This window comes from Podarcis filfolensis (assembly GCF_964270895.1).
Source record: "Podarcis filfolensis genome assembly, chromosome: 16".
In the NCBI taxonomy this organism is placed as follows: Eukaryota; Metazoa; Chordata; class Lepidosauria; order Squamata; family Lacertidae; genus Podarcis; species Podarcis filfolensis.
Window position 1 is genome coordinate 13,965,301 of NC_139620.1, and position 20,587 is coordinate 13,985,887.

The 20,587-nt window shown below is 50.3% G+C and overlaps 2 protein-coding genes across 2 annotated transcripts; one reads left to right on the forward strand and one right to left on the reverse strand.

The window, feature by feature from the left end:
• Positions 1 to 2,173: 2,173 nt before the first annotated feature.
• Positions 2,174 to 8,306, reverse strand: CCDC85B (coiled-coil domain containing 85B). Its single transcript, XM_083591947.1, has one exon. The coding sequence runs from the start codon at positions 4,867 to 4,869 to the stop codon at positions 4,189 to 4,191; it is 681 nt and encodes a 226-aa protein (XP_083448073.1). The 5' UTR covers positions 4,870 to 8,306; the 3' UTR covers positions 2,174 to 4,188.
• A 2,185-nt stretch (positions 8,307 to 10,491) lies between these two features.
• On the forward strand, positions 10,492 to 18,926 carry FIBP (FGF1 intracellular binding protein). The gene is made up of 11 exons (XM_083591904.1): positions 10,492 to 10,657; positions 11,905 to 12,072; positions 12,993 to 13,191; positions 14,141 to 14,267; positions 14,574 to 14,674; positions 15,056 to 15,189; positions 16,158 to 16,266; positions 16,609 to 16,672; positions 16,934 to 17,020; positions 17,428 to 17,525; positions 18,587 to 18,926. Exons 2-11 carry the CDS (start codon positions 11,988 to 11,990, stop codon positions 18,654 to 18,656), a joined length of 1,074 nt encoding a protein of 357 aa, XP_083448030.1. The 5' UTR covers positions 10,492 to 10,657; positions 11,905 to 11,987; the 3' UTR covers positions 18,657 to 18,926.
• Positions 18,927 to 20,587: the final 1,661 nt, after the last annotated feature.

A 20,587-nucleotide genomic window follows, 5' to 3' on the forward strand; every position in this document is an offset into this window, starting at 1 on the left:
GGTCTTTAATTGCTTCTACTTAATTTGATAATGCGAAAAGAGGTATGTTTATATGATGTACAAAGAATTTATATAGTTAAACACAGCCAGTTATATTGCGGGTGCTATTGTTCAGGGAGGGGAGCACCAAGACCACCAACCCCAAAGATACTAAGTGTGCCACGTGTAGAGAGTCGCAGACGTCAGCTTAACACACCCTCTTCTCCAATGGTCTCTGTGTTTAAAGAGCTCAAGTTGGCCTGCATGGTTCTTTGCCTCCTCATTTTGACAAAAGCTGTTCTTTTTGCAAAATCTAAAAAACCCCACCATTTTATTTTTTTAAAAAAAGGAAATTCACCAAAATCTACACTTCTGACATGGGTTTCCATCCAGGGGCACTGTTTCCAGTGACTGAATCCTGGCTATGTATAGGAAATTCCAGACATATGGCAACCCTACCTCATTAAATCCCCCATAACAACCCTGCGAGTTAGGTGGTGAAAAGATAGGGACTGGCGCAAGATGAGTTTTGCGACCAAGTGGGGACTTGAACCCTGGTCTCCCCGGTTATCTAACCACTACACTGCTTTAGGGAACCTACTGCATACTGTGGCTGAATGGACGCTGTAAATCCAGTCCTTCTAAGCTCTAGCCACTATACCACACTGCCATGGGGGAAGGGATCTTTTTAAGCCTTTGGGAGCTGCCTCAAAACTCCCCAGCCAGCAACCTGCCAGGAATGCATTCCACCCCGTCTCCACCGGCCTCTGAGGAACATTTCTCTCTTATCCGGTTTTCCATCCAACCCGCCCCCCCCAGCCCACCACGGCTGGCCTTCTCCTGACCCCGGTGCACCAGGATTAAGTTTAGTACTGGAGGAAGGAAGAAGCACAGCGCCCATTTCTCTCTTCCACACCCCCCACCCTCACTGAACAAGCAGCTGAAATGTGGGCAGGAGGACGGACTCTGCCACTAACTTGATGCACAAAATATGGGAGCTTCCAGACGGTTGCCATTTCCGTGTGAGATGCAGTCATGATCTGGCAAATTCAGGTTTCAGAATGAAAGCCAGTACAGAATGAAAGCCAAAAATCCCCCCCCCCGGGTGTTTTCGTAAGAAGGGAAGTACAGTGGTACCTCGGGTTACATACGCTTCAGGTTACAGATTCCGCTAACCCAGAAATAGTACCTTGGGTTAAGAACTTTGCTTCAGGATGAGAACAGAAATCATGCTCTGGTGGCACGGCGGCAGCAGGAGGCCCCATTAGCTAAAGTGGTGCTTCTGGTTAAGAACAGTTTCAGGTTAAGAACGGACCTCCGGAACGAATTAAGTACTTAACCCGAGGTACCACTGTAACAGGGAAATGTGGAAATGCGGGATAACTCTTGAGTTGATGAAGTGCTGTCTGACCTCTCCACAAAAATCAGGATGAATGTTCAATAAACTGGCTGACTAGAATTGACTTTTACGGGGTGTGGGGGGTGTGGCATTTTGGTAACAAGGCATTCCTTGATCTGCAAATCCATACAAAACACAAGGCATTATTCTCCCTACACCACCCCAGCTGCAAAGCTGATAGATGGGAGTTGTAGTTCAAAACATCTGCAGTGCACCAGGTCAAGGAAGGCTAGGCAAAATAGGAATAAATTGACCCTTGACATGTGCAAAGTACTCTTAATAGTTTAGGGATAGTTTTCACACAAGCTTCCAACACAAAGCTATCCACGCCTACTCAGAAGTCACACAGAGTTCAATGCAGCTAGAATTCCTACAAAAATGTGTGCAGGAGCGCAACCTAAATATGCTCTGTTTAGTTGTTAATTATGTTTTACAGAATGTGGAAAACCCCTGGAATTATATTCATATTCATATATATATATATATATATATATATATATATATATATATATTTGCACTTGCTGTTTATTTAAGATGTTGTAAACTGCTTAAGAGTTTTGTTTAAATATAAGCAGTACTGTATATAAATTAATTAATTAAGTTTCCCTCTATGGAACTAGTAAGCACTCGAGGGGTTTAGACCTCCAGACAGCAATACACACTTGCACAAATTAACTCTCTCTCTCTCTCTCACCCACACACACCCAATTTGCTCCACACCGAGTAGCTGGCTGATAAAAGAGCTTAAAAAGAGTACCAGAAATCAGGACATACACGAAGCAGAATGAGGCCCTCTCCAAAAGTGACAATTTAATACATTTATTAACACCCTGAAAGAAAGAGGAGATTGCTCAAGTCCTGGGTTTCTTTTCAGGGCGGGAGGGTGTGTGTGTGTGTGTATCCTTTCCATTCTGAGGGTTACAAACATTAACATCATAAAATGGATATCCTCCGCGCCATTTGCTACACCCTGGAAAGGAGATGGAGCAAGGAGACCTGGTTGGGGCATGGATGCCTTTTCCCAAGCCTCTGTGTCCTGTAGTCCCAGGATGTTGACAAAAAGAAACACTATTAACAGAGGCAGACGTTTCTTCCAGGTCTCTCGCGTTACACAGAGTTCTGTGCATGGTGGAAGCTTGCTGCTTTCACCACCATTTCTCCAACAAAGAGCAGCATCCCAACAATTTCTCATCCTCTCTCCACGGGGGACCATCGCAGCAGCCCCTCACGGAAAGGTTAATATATCCTCCACCGTTCCAGCATATATCCTAACACAAAAGGCCTAGTGTTTCAAGTGGAGGAGAGTTCCAAGGACCACCACGTTTAACCATGTTCTCAGTCAAAACTGAATCATGGAAGCTATTGCTATTCAGAAGTTCACTTTCAAGTTGCGGGGAGTCGTTGGCTCAGAGACCCAGCAGCCAACTCCCCCCTCCCCCCACGATCCCTGTTTATTCCCTAAGGAGCAGGAGAAGGGCGCATTTTCAAAAACAGGATAATGGTTCCTTTTGAGGTCCTACCCTCCACGGAGAGAGAGTTGCAGCCTCTTGGATCCTGCTCCAATACGAGGTTCCCAAATAGTTTTTGAGGGGGGTGTTGTTTTCAAGGGATGGTGGTGTTCCCTCCAGGCAGTTCCAGTCAACTGAGCTCTGGGTTCCTTTCCAATTTCAATAAATGAGAGGAGCGGGGACAGAAGCATGCAAAGTGGGCAGGGGGGGGGTCCTGAAAAATCCTGCAGTGTGGCCTGACTCTCTCATCCCCTCTTGCACAAGAAACCTGCCTTCTTAGGCACTCCAGCCAAATTCAGACGCCACAAAAGCACCACCTCCAAACACCCCCCTCCCTTCGAAGCAGCCAGGATCAAATTATCATCACTGCTACTTTCCCCTATTCCCCTCCAACCCTGTGTACACACAGAATCGTGAGAGTTGCAAGGGACCCCCCAGGGTCATCTAGTCCAACCCCCTGCAATGCAGGAAATCCAATTTGAAACCTGCTTAGCTTTGCAAAGGTCCTAGCAGTTTTATTGCTGCACAAGGAGAAGCACACAATGGAGGATTTTTCCAGGGCAGGGAGAAAGAGGCTCCTCACCCACACCTCTCCTTTCAAGAGGGGAAGCCCACTGCCAGAATCAGCGCACCATTTCTAAATACTGCCAAGTGCAGCCATGGAATTGAAGACGCCCCTCCAAAAGCGTGCTACCTCTCCCCCCCCCCTCGCTACCAAAATGGTTCATGACATATAAAGGTCTCACTCTGGTAAAGCGGGAATGTGGCAGCAGAGAGACCCTTGCTGTACCCGACCTTGCTAGATTGGAACAATGGCCCCATTTCCATTGGGACGATTTAGAAGCCCCCGTTTCTCCAGGGGAGTGTTAGGATGTCAGCCACGGGGGTGGCAAGATGGGGGTGGGAGGGGCCCTCCAACGATATTTTATGGCTTTATTTAAAAAAAACGAAACACCTCCTTGTAATCAATCCAAAAGCTCTGTACACTCGGCCAGAGTTATGGCTTTATATATTTTTTGAAAAAACAAGAGCTCTGTGTGATGTCGAAGCTTGCTGCGTTCACCGATGCAGCATGGACCACACAGGAACCACTTTTTAAGAAAACGGAAAAAAAACCGGTGGCAATAAATTAAATGCATCCACCGTTGCCCTGCTTTGGGATGTTGGGGGACGGGCGGGTACTCGTCTCCCCGAGGCGTGAAATCTTCAGCGACAGGGGCTGGGGATGGGAAGAGAAGGCGAGGAAGGCCGGGCGCCCTGTCCTGGCTGACCCGAGTCGACGGGCCGGGCGGCGCGAGGGGTTCAGTCGTCGGGGGTGCAGGCGGGGTGCAGCTGGTCGGGGCTGCCGACGCTGCCGGTGCTGGAGCTGCCGTCGCCCAAGTCGCGGGGCCCGCAAGGCAGGTTGAGCTCGGAGGAGCCTCCGCCGGGGCTGGGGCTGGCGTCGGGCCGGGCGGAGGCGCACTCCTCCTCCAGGGCCAGGCAGAGCTCCTTGAGCTCCAGGTTGTCCTTGGCCAGGCGCTCCTGGAGGCCCTCGAGGCCGGCCAGCTTGCGCAGGCAGGCGGCCACCTCGTCGCGCAGCACCTGCGCCGCGTGGTGCCCGAAGAGCTGCCAGTGGCGCGCCAGGCGCTTGGCCTTCAGGCGGTCCTCGTCGAGGAAGCAGCACAGGTCGCGCAGCTCGCGGTTCTCGGTCTGCAGGCGCCCGTTGACGGCCTTCAGCTCGCGGATCTCGCGGAGGTGCTCCTGCAGCTGCCGGTTGACGCCCTGGATGAGCCGGCCGCGCTGCACCAGCGCCGCCAGCTTCTCGGCCTCCTCGTGGCGCAAGCGGCGCACCAGCTCCTCCTTGCTGCACACGCCCAGCTCGGCGTCGCTCAGCTCGGCCAAGGCAGGGCAGCAGACCCCCGGCGTCGTCGGAGGCGTCGGCGGCGTCTCCGGGCTCTGGGGGGGTCCGGCCGGAGGCGCGGCCTCGCGGGCGGCGGGGAACATCGCCGGGGCGCACAGAGGACTCGCTCCTCCGCGGCGCGCTCACCTCCAGCCAAGGCGCAGCAGCAGCGACATCTTGCACGATTCCCCTCCTCGCCCCGCTCAGCAGCAGCAGCAGCAGCAGCAGAACATCCTGCCCGGCGGCGGAGATTCCCCTCTCTCCTTCCTCCTCCTGCTGCTGCTTCCCCGGGATAACGGGACGCACGGACGGGAGGCCCGCCAAATGAGCGACGCCAAAAGCCGACGCGCTGCCTCGGCGTTGCAAATGCACGGGTTAAACGGTAGGGGAGCAGGTGCATGGTTGCGAGAGGGGCGCCTGCGCCGAATGGGGGCGGAGTGGGGTGGCGGTAGAGGAGAGAGAAAAGAAAGGGGGGCGGGCGGACATAGCGGGTGTGTGAATGCGCGGACTCCCCTTCTGGAAGGGGCGAGAGGGGCGCTGGCGGGATGCAAAGGCTGGCAGAGAGAAGGAAGCAGCAGCAGGAATGCATTTGCAGCAGCTTCGGAATCCCGTCCAAGCGCCCGGCAGGGCGCCTCCCTCCCGCCGGCAGAAGGATTAAGAGGCCGCGCAAATGGCTTTAATCCGGATTAATGAAGACCGCCGCCGCCATCACTCAGAGGCCCTGGCTTCTCTTGTACAAAATCATGAAGCCAGTGATCATAAGGCCGCGAGGCTCGGCAAAGCGCAGCACAAGCAAAAACCTTTCCAAAATGCAAAGGAGACGGGGGGGGGGGGAAGAGAAAAAACTGCACCCGCTTTAATTATGGTGGATTAACTGGCAGGACTCCAGCAGCATCGCATTCTCCCCTGTTCGGGTCTACTGGGATGTAAGCCCCGTTGACTTCAACTGCACTTGCGCCTAGGCAGGTCCCGCTGAATTGACCCTATGCAGCTAGCTAGGATTTACTTCTGAGTGGACAGTATTAGGGTTACAGGGGCTCTGATTGAAATAATTGGTCTAAGATATTCATTATCTTCGTTGACTGTCCATGAGTTCCAAAGAGGAAGAAAAAAAGGTTCTCTGTCCACTTTCTCCATGCCATTTTGCATAATTTAATAAGCTACCTCTTGCTCGTCTTTTCTCTAAACGAAAAAGTTCCAAACGCTGCAACCTTTCTTCATTACGTAGTCGCTATACCCCCCCCCCGAGAATTTTGGTTGCCCTTTTCCAAAACTTTCCCAACGTTATCCTTTTTCAGGTGAGGCGAACAGACCTGGGCACTACAATATTCCGAAGGCAGTCGCACCATTATGATGCCTGCAGTTTCATTTGTAATTCCTTTCCTAATGATCCCTAGAGTGGAGTTTGCTTTTCTCACAGCTGCTGCCCAGTGGGTCAACATCCTCATCAAGCTATCCATTAGGACCCCCAAGGTCTCCTTCCTGGTCAGTCACTGCCAATTCAGACCCCAGGTTTTTGTGTGTGTGCCAACATGCACCAGTTTGCACTTGTGTACATTGAACTGCATTTGCCATTTTGCCACCCCTTCACTCAGCTAGGAGAGAGGTCTTTCTGGAGATCTTCACAGTCTCTTTGTTTCAATAACCCTGTACGTTTTAGTATCACTAGCAAAGTTGGCCACCTCATGGCTCACCCAGCTTGATCGTTTGTGCACAAGTTCCCAAAGCAAAATCTTTGGGGGAATTCCACTTTCTAGTCCTCTCCATTTAGAAAACTGTCCACCTATTCCTGCTTGCTGCTTCCTCCAATTAACAGGTTCCTGATCCACAAGGGGCTTCCTGGAGAAGCTTCACCTGTTGAACTGTTACACTGACACACTGCTATGAATGGGACAGGAGTCCTGCCAGAAATTGTAGGCGGGAGGGAACAGATCCAAGATTCTGGAATGCCTGTGTGACGTGGGGGTGGGAAAAGCCTTTGTCTTCAGCTGGGTTTTTTGGCACTGGGACTGGTGCCATCAGATGTGGGGCGCATCTGCAATGGGTCACATGCTGCACACCGCCCCCCTTTTGGAAGAGAAAGGAGAAACCCACAAACTCCATGGAGAGCAAAGTCAGGCACTGCTTCTAGGGTGCTGCCAGGGGCAGTCAGTGCAGGATATATTGTTTATGGCACTTGCTGGCTTCATTGAAAAGCTCTCCAAGGAACTTGCAGAATTCTAGAATAGCTGGGGTGATGGGGCAAAGCTCAGTGGTGGTAGTAGCAGCACCTTTGCATGCAGAAGGTACCAGGAATCTCCAGGTAGGGTCGGACAGTGGCATAGCGTGGGGCGGGTGCACAGGGGCAGTTGCCCTGGGCACAAATTTGTTCAGGGAGCACAATTTCAACACCCAGTGCTGCCTCAATACAGCTGCATGCTTCCATCGCTGGGCTCCGTTGAAAACAGCTTCTTCAAGTGAACCAGAAAGTGACCTCTCCAAACAATGGAACGACTCTCCTTTTTTTACTTCTGTGGCTGCGACCTCCTGGGTTATGCGGGCACCGTTAGGCAGTTGAATGCGCATGCGTACTCCGTCTGTTTCCCTCCCTCCTACCCACATGGCCACAGGCACTGGCAACCATGCTATGTCACTGCCTCTTTAGGAGAAGGAGGCACCATCCAAGCCCCAAAGGCCCGGCCCCTGCACGGCTTGCCTCTGCAGGACATCTGTCATGGAGGCGCCTCGTTGCACCCTCTTGCACGCTCTCAGAATCCAGTGGCATTGGAGGGCTCTGTTCACCCTCTGCACCCCACCCCTGGCATCAGCCTATTGATGCCCAAATGATTAAGGTTTTAAATGACAATTTTAGGTTATATTTTAATGATCAAAATTTAATATATATATTTAACTGCCGCTGTATCTGAATTGATTCTGTTATACCCAATTGCAATCCAATGTATTCCTGTTGTGTTTTATGATTTTTCTGATATTGTAAGTGAGCTGGGAACTGGTCTGTGACCGTAATAATAAAATTCAACAGATGGCAAAGCAGCTCTAAACTCTGCCATTTCACAACACCCAAAAGCAACTTCCTGAAGCAGCCTCCTCACTCTACCTAATGACAGGATCAGGTTCCTGTGCATTTCTAGGGAGTGGCCTGTTGCCCTATGCAGAATTCAGATGAGCTTTGCTGGCTGATGGTGGCATGTAGACTAGATCACATCGAAAGAGAAGCATGTGAATGAACTCCGATATGAACCCCCAACGGTCATCTGGTCCATCCCCCTTCAATGGAGGAATCTCAACTAGATCATATATGACAGATGGATGTCCAACCTCTGCTTAAAAACCTCCAAGGAAGGCGAGTCCAGCACCAGAGTGAAGTATTTAGTTAGCCATTTCTGGCAGTCCTGCTATCGGAGTGCACCTTTCATTTTTCTGTATCTCGACTTATTATTCAATATTGAAGCTTACAGAAGATTCAGAAGTTTTCAAAGCCTAATGGCATGCTTAGCAGCAGGTATTACACAGTGTCAGAAGACATTAGAGAGAATCTGACATCTCAAGCTTAATGGTTCATGGCACCTAATTATTTTAGGTGCTTGGGGGGCGGGAACAGGAGGAGGGCCTTGGCTGCATTTGGGTTCTCTCTCCAGTCCTAATGCTTCGGAGGCTAACTGATTTGTTGCATCATTTGCAAAGGCCCCAGCAGAGGCATACCTGGGCTCCCTTGTGGCCTTGCCAAGGAGCTGCATTGGTGGCCCCTATGCCTTGCATCCTCCATAAGGAGATATATCTGTGCCACTGAAGCTGGGAGAGACCATGGGCCAGAAACTCCAAAAGTGTGCTTTTCAGCATCTTTCGCACTGTGCCAGTGACTTCCTTTGCAGCCACTGGGGTCTGCTGTGCTCTGCCTCTCCTCCTCGATGGTCCATCTGCCTGCTTGCCCTCTGCTCACTGCTTTGTCTTCTGCCTCCTTCCTCCATTGCTTTCTTTTTCTTCCTGCCACTCACGACCACTCTCTCCATCTTTCTTCCCTCTGAGCTCCGCTGGGTGCTCTGTTCACACTTCTAATAGCGCCATATACCAGCTACCGGATTCCTTTGCTGAGGCACCCAGAGGAGTCCGTGTGTCTTGCCTGGCCCACCCAGAGCAGCGGCCTGGGGAGTGCACAGATGGCCAGGTGGGCTCCTAGCCCAGACCCTCCTATTTTCCAGGAACAGTCTCGGATTTACAGAAGCTGACCCAGTTTCTGATTTGATCCTGGAATGTCCCGCTTTTCCTTAGGACGTCCCTATTTTCATTGGAGAAATGTTGGAGGGTATGGAGTTATGCAACCCCCAAGCCCAGGAGATAAGTAACTATACAAGAACACATCTGAAGGCAGCCCTGTGTGGGAAAGTTTTTAAATGTGCAATGTTTTATTTTGTTTTCATATATGTTGGAAGCCACCCAGAATGGCTGGGGCAGCTCAGTCAGATGGGTGGGATATAATAATAATAATAATAATAATAATAATAATAATAATATTTCATCAGGGAAATGTTGGAGGTTATACTAACCAGGGGTCAGCAACCCTTTTCAGCCATGGGCCAATTCACCCTCCCTCAGACCATGTGGTGGGCCAGATTATATTTTGGGGAAAAAATGAACGAATTCCTATGCCCCACAAATAACCCAGAGATGCATTTTAAATAAAAGGACACATTCTACTCATGTAAAAACACGCTGATTCCAGGACCGTACGCGGGCCGGATTGAAAAGACGAATGGGCTGCATACGGCCCCCAGGCCTTAGGTTGCCTACCCCTGTACAGTGGTATCTCGGGTTAAGTACTTAATTCGTTCCGGAGGTCCGTTCTTAACCTGAAACTATTCTTAACCTGAAGCACCACTTTAGCTGATGGGGCTTCCTGCTGCCGCCGCGCCGCCGGAGCACGATTTCTATTCTCATCCTGAAGCAAAGTTCTTAACCCAAGGTACTATTTCTGGGTTAGTGGAGTCTGTTACCTGAAGCGTATGTAACCCGAGGTACCACTGTACTAACCGCTCCAAGCCGGATTGGAGAGGCATGTTTTTTGCGCGCCCCTCCCCCCGGGCCTGCACCCTTGGTGGAGGGCAACTTAGACAGCCCCTAGGTATGCCGCTGGGTGCCAGAGAATTAGAGACATTTGTAGAGGATAAGGCTATCAGCGGTTACTGAGCATGATGGCCATGTTCTCCTTCCAGTGTCGGAGGCAGTGAAGCGCCTCTGAATCCAGTCGCAGGGAATCGCAAGTAGGGAGCGTTGCTGTAGCACTCAGGTCCCGCTCGTGGGCATCCTAAAAGAGGCATCTGTGAGAAAGCGATGCTGGACTAGACGGGCCCCAGCAGCCAGGGTCTTAGAATCACGGAATTGGAGAGTTGGAATAAAGGGACCCCAAGGGCCATCCAGTCTAACCCCACCTCCGCAATGCTTGCGTTCTTCCCTCCGCGTTCGCAAATAAAGCACGCAAATAAGACAGTGCTGGGCACTGGAAAGAAAAGTGTTACAAGCGAATAAATGATGCTTCCAGCCCCGGAGAAGGTATAAAAGCAAAGCACCAATGCAGGCGCAACGAGGCTCCTGGTCCTCAGCCCATCGCTGCATCCCAGCGCGCTTTAACGCTTTGATGCCAGTTCCCAATACCGCGCCAGTCACAAAGATGGAGCGCCCGTCCCGTTTGGCAGCGAGGGCGCGTGCGCAGAGAGGGACTCCGGCATATACGTGACCCGGAAGAGGATCGCTCCGGCGGGGTCATGTGCAAAGGCTCTATCCAACTCAGGGGCAGCTGAAAGGGGGCCGGTACCAGTTGCTGGAAGGGGGCGAATGGCCGGCGCGAGGAGAGGGGCTCGGCGCCCGGGCTCTCTTGGAGGGCGAGAGCCGACCCAGGTTTGCCGAGTGGCCGGAGGAGTCGGAGCTGCTGGGTTTACTATGCAAAAGGGAGGGGAGGGGAAATGGGGTGGGTGGGGGCTATGGGGTTTGCTCTCTCCGCCACCCCATAGGATTTAGTGCTGCAGGCTGGGTGACTCTGAACACGTGCAGAGTGCCAAGAGAAGCGGGAAATGTGAAGGTTCTGAGCGTTTTCTCGTTTCCCCCACATAAATTCTGGTGCCACAGGCTGGATGCCTCTGAGCACGGGCAAAGTGCCAGGGGAAGGGGGGAATGCGAAGGTGCTGGACTTTGCCATTCCTCCCCCAAAATGTCTGGTGCTCCTGACTGGGTGCCTGCGAGCATGTACAGAGTGCCACCTTTCTTGGGCAAAGCCATTTGGATCTTTTCCCAAGGGCAGTGTGCTTCTGGGGACGGGCAGGTTGTCTTTCTTTTCAGACGGGGTGGGCGGGCATGAAGGCTGAGTCCGTGTTCCTCACTCTACCCCTGCTGCAAAGTGCTGTCCTTTCTTCCTTTATTATTATTATTATTATTTTTTAATCCTACAGAATATAAAGTACAATAAACATTGAATACTCTTTCTCTCTCTCTCTCTCTGAGTGTATTTACCTCTCTTCCTGTTGTGTGTTGTTACCACTCTTTCTGTACCACTCTTTGATTTAAAATGCACAGGGCAAATTACAATTCATTAAATTGTCAGGGTGGGGGGAAACAATAAACCAGCAGTAACCAAGGAAGTGATGGCCATGACAGTAGGATTCTGGGTCTGGGAGGCACCCTTGGGTGAAGATGGAGTGCTGTCAAATATGTTGGGTGTAAGCCATGACCCTTAGATGAGTATTACTCATGAACTGAGAGCACTGCTGCCAGAGGCAGTATGGTCGCATCCATTCTTTAACAGTCATGGCTTCCCCCAAAAGAATCCTGGGAACTGTAGTTTATTAGAGGTGCTGGGAACTGCAGCTCTCCAAGGGGGTCTCCTAGCAACTCTCAGCATCCTTAACAAACCACAGTTCCCAGGATTCTTTGAGGGAAGCCATGACTCTAAGATGTGGACGTGATCTATGCCCCTGAGCATGAGCACCAGTTGTGGGGATTGTGGAAAAGGCTATTTATTGGTGTTCTTGTGTCCTGGGCTTCCCAGAGGCGTCTGTTTGGCCACTATGAAAACAGGGGGTTGGGACTATGTGGCCCTTTGGCCTGACCCAGTAGCCAAGCTTTCCTGATGTTCATTATTGTCCCGACAGCTGCCTGTCTGATCTCCTGAGACCCGGTTTGGGAACTAGTGCCAGATCCCAAAGTTCTCCAAGAGAACTTGATTACCTGGGTCATGACGAGCAACCTGGACATCTTTGTGGGCAACACCACCCTGATTGATGAGGAGGTCTACCAACTCTGGCTGGATGGCTACACAGGTAAGGCTGGATCCCTGTTTTTTGTTCTCTCATTCATTCACAGGTAGGGTGTAATGGTTTAAGTCACAGAGGTGGATAACCTTTTCCAGCCTGAGGGCCACATTCCCTTCTGGGGGCCGCATGCCAGTGGTGGTCACAATACCTCCGGGGCCGCCTCTCTCCATATGAACTTACCTGGACCCTAAGATCATCCTCTGAGGCCTTTCTTCATGTGCCTTCTCCATGAGAGGTCTGGAGGGTGGCAACACGAGAACGGGCCTTTTCTGTGACGGCTCCTCGCTTGTGAAATGCTCTCCCCAGGGAGGTTCTCCTGGTGCCTTCATTATGCGCCTTTAGGTACCAGGCAAAAAATGATCCTCTTTACCCAGGCCTTTGGCTGATTAACACCCAGCGCCTTTTAAAAATGTGTTGGGAGGGGGGTTATTGGGTTCAGCTGGCTGACATTTTTTACCTGGCGCCTAATGATGTCTTCTTCTTTGGCGATCACTCGTAGCCGAGTAAAATTGTCTTCCATAATATAATGAAGGCAGCAGCTGAACCTCTCTGGGGAGAGCATTCCACAAACGGGGAGCCACTGCAGAAAAGGCCCGTTCAACGGAACAAAACAAAACAAAACATAAACCCTGGAGAGCCAGTGCAGACAATATGGAGCTAGATAGACTCATTGCTGTGCCCTGACATAAGGAAATTGTCCTGAAGGAAAGTGGGAGCAGAGAGTCATGAATGGGGTTATAAGCTGTATTTCGGGAATGGCGGCTCTCCAAGTGATTTGGGGCTACAGCTCCCTGACCCCTGGTCCTGCTGCTGTAAGTTGCAACCCCACTGCACCCAGAGGGGCCTGACAGGCTTCCCCACCCCCTTCTGTGGATTTCACCCATCACATGTTTCCGGATATGGACACTTGCCTCCTGCCCCCGCAGTGAACGACGCGGTGACGCGCCGCATCCGCAGCGGGATCCTGGAGCAGACGGGGGCCACGGTTGACGTGCTCCAGAGCGACACCATGGACCACTACCGCACTTTCTACATGCTGGAGCGCCTCCTGCACTCACCTCCCAAGCTGCTGAACCAGCTGCTCTTCCAGATCCCCCCTTGTCGCCAGACCATGCTGATCGAGAGGTGGGGCAGGGCAGCTGGCGAAGAAGCCAAGGGTGGCGTGGGCGAGGGGGCAGGGATGTTAAGGGGGAGCCAGAGGGGGGATTGGGGCAGGATTCTTGGTGGAAGATCCCTTGGGGAAAGGCAAAGGTTGGAGGGTGAGGCAGGCGTATTCATACATCAGCATGGGTTGATTGATCGATTGAATTTCTATGCCACTTTTTTCTTCTTTTCTATTTTTCAATTAAGAATACAGTCAAACCTCGGTTGCTGAACGTAATCCGTTCTGGAAGCCCGTCCGGCTTCCAAAATGTTTGACAACCGAGGCGCAGCTTCTGATGGGTTGCAGGAGCTTCCTGCACTCAAGCAGAAGCCGTGTCAGATGTTTGGCTTTCAAAATACATTCAAAAACCAGAACACTTACTTCCGGGTTTGTGGCATTCAGGAGCCGAAACGTTCCAAAACGGAGGCGTTTGGGAGCCGAGGTTTGACTGTGTGTGTGTGTGTGTGTGTGTGTGTGTGAATTTCTGTGCCACTTCAAATGAATCCCGCAGTGGCTTACAAACAATAAATAACAGTAACATGATACAACATCACCTGTGCAGCACAAACCATATAAAATAATTAACAAACCACCAATAAAACAATTACCATCTATGAAACGCTATTGACACAGCAGTTACTAATAATAAGCTGAGTCACAAGTACAGCAAAAGTCATAGGATTAACAGATCAATATGGTGTTTATCTATAAAGCCATATCAACGCTATTGACAAAACAGTAACTAAAAATGAGCTAAGCATCTCAATTGCAGCAGAAGGTGTATTAACAGATCCATACGGCATCTATAAAACAATATAGGGCAGCAGGGAATGATGGGAGTTGTAGTCTGGCTGTATCGGGAGGGCCACAGGTACTAAGCATACCTTCTGTTGTCTTGTCCTGTTCCTTGCCTGCCCCTTCTGGCGGCAGGTATTACGCCTTCGACGAGGCCTTTGTACGGGAGGTGCTGGGCAAAAAGCTCTCCAAAGGCACCAAGAAAGACCTGGACGACATCAGCGTCAAAACCGGGGTGACCCTCAAGAGTTGTCGGCGGCAGGTAATCTCTCGTCCCTTTGTGGGTGGCAGGGGAACTCCATGGAACACCTCTGACTCTTTTCCCAGGATGCCTGGGCAGGGTGGAAATACAAGGGCACTGCCTGGGTGTCAGAAGTGTAGGAATGTCGCACAGGGCACCTTTCCCCCAACCTGGCACCCTCCGGTTGTTCTGGACTACAACTCCAACCACCCGCTTTCTCAAAAGATTTATCAGAGGTTGCTAGTCCTGCCTTTCCCTTGGTGAGGCTGTTGAACCTATTAAAGCCTGTGGTGTCGATGAGGCCTGTCTGTTTCTGCTCTGTTTCAGTTTGACAATTTCAAGCGGGTCTTTAAGGCTGTGGAAGAGCTCCGTGGGTCTCTGGTGGAAAACATTCAGCAGCATTTCCTGCTCTCGGACCGGTTAGCCGGGTAAGGGGCAGCGGGAGGGCACTGTGCCCTGGGATTTTTGTTTGTTCGTTTCAGTATATTTAAATATATTATCTTCCGATCTCAGGGCAGGTAGCAAATCAGTTTATGTTCAGGCAACCTAAGAAATGTGTCTAAAATCAGCTGTACAAAACTTCAGACATAACAACCTTCTATGGGGCCAGCCCAGCTCCTTACAGCAGCAGAGGCTAATGCTAGCCACTCAAAGGAGCCCCACAACATGGTTGTGTGAGGCCCTTGACTTGTCTAGGATGTTCCACAAAAAAGGTTTATGGGGTGACAGGGAGGCAATGGCTGAGATTTAGTGGAGTGGCTTTCTTAGTAGCATTAAACCTCCCCTCCATCTGTCCGTCTGCCCCACAGGGACTATGCAGCCATCGTTTTCTTCGCCAACAGCCGATTTGAGACAGGCAAAAAGAAGCTGCAGTACCTGACGTTTGAAGACTTTGCGTACTGTGCTGAGCAGATGATTCAGAACTGGACTTTGGGGGCGGTGGGTGAGTTTTGGACCCACGTAGCAAGATTCTTGTCCTCGCGTTTGTGAAGCGGAAACTGGGAAGTTACGCCACCTTTCCTTATATCCGTCTTGGAAAAGATTTGTGGTTTGTCTGGAGGGAGCTAAATTGTGGGTCCAGGCACGCCAAGTAGGATGGGGAATCCTTTTTGATCTTCATCTCCCTGCTCCCAGCCCCACCACACACACATGCTCGGCAGGTGTACTTTGCAAGGTCAGTGGGACCACCCACCTGTCTAAGTTGACTCGTGGGGGTCAGGAGGGAGATTGCTCCTAACTCCTCCTTCGTCATCTGACATGCAGGCAGCTCAATCCTGCTTCATCCAGCTGCACCGCTGTCTGGGGTCGTGGGTCTGAGTCCCACACTGGGCAAAAAGATTCCAGCATTTTAGGGGGTTGGACGAGATGATCCTTGGGGTCACTTCCAATGCTACAATTCTGTGACATCACCTATGACATCTGGCCGCTGGGCATGGCTAGAGGGAAACAGTCTCACAGTCCAGCTGGAGAGGCCCAGCGGACTAAGTTCGGCCTTTGTGTGCCAGTGTGGTGTAGTGGTTAAGAGCGGTAGTCTCGTAATCTGAGGAACCGGGTTCGTGTCTCCGCTCCTCCACATGCAGCTGCTGGGTGACCTTGAGCCAGTCACACTTCTCTGAAGTCTCTCAGCCCCACTCACCTCACAGAGTGTTTCTTGTGGGGGAGGAAGGGAAAGGAGAATGTTAGCCGCTTTGAGACTCCTTAAAGGGAGTGAAAGGTGGGATATCAAATCCAAACTCCTCCTCCTCCCTTTGGGTCATTGATTCTCCACCGCCATGCTAAGCCAAACCGTGACTTAGCTCAGCAGCAGAAGGGCTGTAGAAAGAGCAAAATGTCTCCTCCCTGGGAGACCTGGGCATTTGTCCATTTGTGTCCAGCCTCTCTCTCCAAATGCCCTCTGTCTTGCCTTGGCAGATACAAACGTGGATGATATGGATGTCGACCTGGACAAGGAATTCTTGCAGGGCCTGAAGGAGCTAAAGATTCTGATTGCTGACAAAGACTTGTTAGATCTGCACAAGAGGTACCTCGGATGCAGCCTTAGCCGAGTGGGGTGGGGGCTGTTTGCAAAACAACCAGGACATGTTTGGAGCAAAGGGGAATTTGGCACTTTGCCATTTGCCCTTTGAGGTTTCAGGGCTAGAGCCTGGGTTGTAGGGAGCCTACGTCTCCTCCTAGATGTTAGACTACAACTCCCATCAGCCACAACCAGCATGGCCAATGGCCAGGGACAATGGGAGTGCAGTAGCTTCTGGAGAGCCCCAGGAACCCCCACCTTGCTTCTAGAGCCCTAATCATAAGCCACCGTAAAATAAGACACTTAAGGCCTTCTCTGACCTCTCCTCCTTATTCCCTCCCCATCCAGTTTGGTGTGCACAGCCTTGCGGGGAAAGATTTCTGTGTACAACGAGGTGGAAGCTAATTTCAAGGTATGGCATGGAGGGACCATCACTGGGATACATTCTTTAGTCGGGACCCTCTTTCCAGCAGCTCCTCCCTCCCTCCAAGTGGCTGATACGAACTTTGCGCTTGATATTTGTTGGTGCACTTGGCCTGCTACTTCACTCCTGGCCATCAGAGGGGGCTGTTGTCCTTTGGAAAATCTCAATCCCGCAGACACAAACTGGGGTGGGGTGGGTTGGCAGCAGCATAAGAAGGCTCTCTTGTGACCCTTCCGTTAACCCTTGCAGAACCTCTCCCGAGCCCTGATCAACATTGCCTCAAAGCTCACCCACAGCAAAGATGTCCGTGACTTTTTTGTGGATCTGGTGGAGAAGGTAAGCAGTCTCCCCTCCCCTCCCCATCTGAGCACCCCCTCCCGCCAGTGGATCGTGCCTGAATCACTGGGGATGGAGGCTGGGATGTCAAAATAAAAAATAAAAAATCACCAATGAATTAAATGATGATTAAATGTGTTTAGAGCCTAAGCATGCCTGCCACTTTTCAGAGTATAAGAAAGCAGGTCCCTGTCCCAAGGAGCTAACAATTAGAAAAAAATCATATAGGGATAAAAAAGCAGAGGTGTGTGGACCAGGGACTGGGGGCATGGCTGGGGGGGGGGTGCAGGGAGGGTCCTGAGGGTCATGCAGAGAGACTTGGAGGCCCTCATTTGTTCCTCAGGCCTGAGGTCCTGTGAGATGTGCTGCCGCACTCTTGCCTTGACGCTTGTCATCTCCCATTGCAGTTTGTTGAGCCTTTTCGGTCGGACAAATGGAGCCCAAACGACGTGCGTCTCTTTCTGACACAGTACACGGCTTGTGCTCACACGCTGGATGCCTTCAGGTTTGTAGGAACGCCAGCCCCCAACCAGCTCCCAACACCTGGATTCTCCTCTGTTCCCTCCCTCCCCACCTTTGCCAATGAACTGTTTACTTGCACTAGTAAAGCCTTATATAATTGTCCTTTTCTTTGCCTTTATACTTGCCCTTCTTCCTGCAAAACAGCCCCCCTCCATATTATTATTTTTTTAAGGGGGGAAGATCCCACTCTCAGTCCCTTTCTCACACAGGATCGCTTCCAAACGAGTTGTATTTAAAGCAGGTCCACTGACACGAATTAAGCTAGCCATGTCCATTAATTTCAACCGGTCTACTCTATAAGTAGGGCTAACTTTGGCAAAAGACCCAGACCTTTTGAGTAAAACTGTGGGATCTGCTAACACAAGATAACCACCAGCTTGGACAGCTTTAAAGAGCTGTTCAGAAAGATGCTTAGGAGGTTGAGGTAATTTTAATCCATATTAGTATTTTAACTATTGTATGTTTTAAAAGTAGTGTTGTGATTTTTTCCCCTTGCATTTTACTGCTTCAACTTTTGTAAACCGCTTTGACGGTGTTTAATTTTTTGTAGTATTTTTTTTTACAACCAAACAGTGTATACATTTTATGAAATAAATAAACAATAAAAGCTCAGACAAGTTGCTGGAGGGCAAGGTGATGCGCTAACTGCAGGATCACTGTGCCAGTATCACTGAATACCAGTTATTGGGAGGCAAGAGTGGGAGAGGGCTGTTGTCCTCCTCTCATAAGACAAGCCCTGATGGATCAGGCCCATTGCCCGTCTAATCCAGCATCCTTGTTCTCATTCTGGACATTAGATGCCAATGGGACGCTTGAAAGCAGGACCTGTGTGCCACGGCGACTCTCCCCAGCAACCGGTAGAAACTTAACAGCCTCCAACAGTGGAGGGGAGAACATAGCCATTGTGGCTGGTAGCCACAGATTAGCAGCCTTCCGTTCCATGAATTTGCCAAATCCCCTCTTAAAGCCATCCAAGATGGCGGCCATCAGGTCATGTTGTCCTGCCATCTGGTTAACCTCTTTCCCCCTCCCCTTCTCCTGCAGGCATCAAGCTCTCTGGGAAAGATACATGGGGACGCTGAAAGCTTGCCTTCTGAAGATGTACCACGACTGAGCTCTGCACTTAGTTCTTTATTTTTTTTGGGGGGGGGGGAGGAAATCACCTTTAGGTGCCACAAGTTCCAGGCAAAAGAGAACCTGGAGCCCTTCTGCAGGGGAGACATTTGCTGTTCGCTTGCTGGCTGCGGCTGTCCTGCACAGACACACACAGTTGTGTGTCCACACAAGGCGCGACCACCAAGTGTCACTCTTTTCTCTCTACATCTTCAGCAATTAAGGGTTAAAACTGTTGCTGGCGTTGAGAAATAAAGGAGGAGTCCTCACAGATGTTGCTTGATTTGTCTGATTCTGGATGGCCTGACTGTGAATAGGCCCCACAGCAAATCTATCTATTTTTCCTTCTCTTGTTTTCTTGTTTTCCCCATGTTGAGTTATGTTCTCCATGTTTCCACAACCATTTGCAATATTTAGTTGCAAACTGTTCGCTAGCATTATGATGTAACTTGTTCCTCATCTCCAATGTTTGTATGCAATTCTGCCAAACCCCCACATTTTTGCAAAGCGATTTTTTTGCTAATATAATACAGTTGCAGGGTTTTGGTTTTTATTTTCATGAACCCATGCACGCTTTCCCTCAGTCAGTGCATTTTTTATACACATAACTTGCCTGGACATTGCAAAATTTGGAGAGGTGCAGATTTCAAAGGCTGCCTGTGTTTCGCTTCTCATATAGTTTTGGAAAGTGGAGGATTGGATAGGTTCACCTTTTAAATGTAAACTAAATCATAGTCCCTCACCCCAACTCCCACATTTCCTACTTAAGAGCATTTGATCTGAGGTAGCTTGAATTTTTTCTTCAGCACATCAAACCGGTGTGCATCTTTAGTACATAGGAAGCTGCCCAGAGCCAGACGCTTGGTGCATGCAGCTCAGTGCTGTGAACCCATGGGGTAGGGGGCAGATGCATCCTTCTAGACCAGGGGTGTCAAACTCAAATTCATCGGGGGCCGCATCAGCAGTTTGGTCACCCTCAAAGGGCCGGTTGTATCTGTAGGACTATGTGTCCACTCTTTATTATCATAAATTATTGTCACTGCATTCAATTATTACTGTTTTTTGTAATAATGTAAGTAATAACTAGCTCTGAAAGCAGAAACATAGTCAGAATAATGGCAAGTAGATATTCAAATGTACAATTATTGTACAATTTATTGAAAAATGATTTTTGGTAACAGACAGTAATTTTTTTTTTACCGCTCAGACTTTTAAGCAGAATAACAAGCAGTACATACATCATATGTACTTACAGTACAGGAGAGAAGGGTTCAGGCAGCCGTTGGATCTGTCACATCACAGGATGGCATGCGCTCAATATAAAAACAAGTGGAGGTTTCCTGTGTAGAATGGCTGGCGCCGCTAGAGGGCAGACGTTCTCTGGCTTGTAGGCTGCCGCGCATGCGCTGAAGAGGCGGCTTTCTTGTGTCAAAAAAAAAAAAAAGCGAGAATAAAAGGTGAAGGCTGGCGGCCGCCGGCGGCTACACGGGCCACATGACGAGGTCTGGCGGGCCGGATTCGGCCCGCGGACCTTGTGTTTGACACCCATGTTCTGCACCTTTCCTCCTGGCCTTTGGGACTCTCCCCAAGCCACCTTGTGTCCAGTGTGGCATAATGGTTATAGAGTGTTGGGCTAGGACCTGGGAGAGCCGGGTTCAAATCCTTTCTCAGCCATGAAGCTTGCTGGGTGACCTTGGGCCAGTCACTGCCTCTCAGACTAATCTACCTCACAAGGTGGTTGTGAAGATGAAATAGGGAGGAGGAGAACAATATGCACCACCTTGAGGTCCTTGGAAGATAAAGGTGATATATAAATGCAATAAATAAAATATTAATGACTTGTGCATGCTTGCATGGGGGAACAGAGTGCTGTGTGTGAAACTGACCTACTGTACATAGGTAAATTTGACTGTTTTCCGCCCTTTGTCCCTG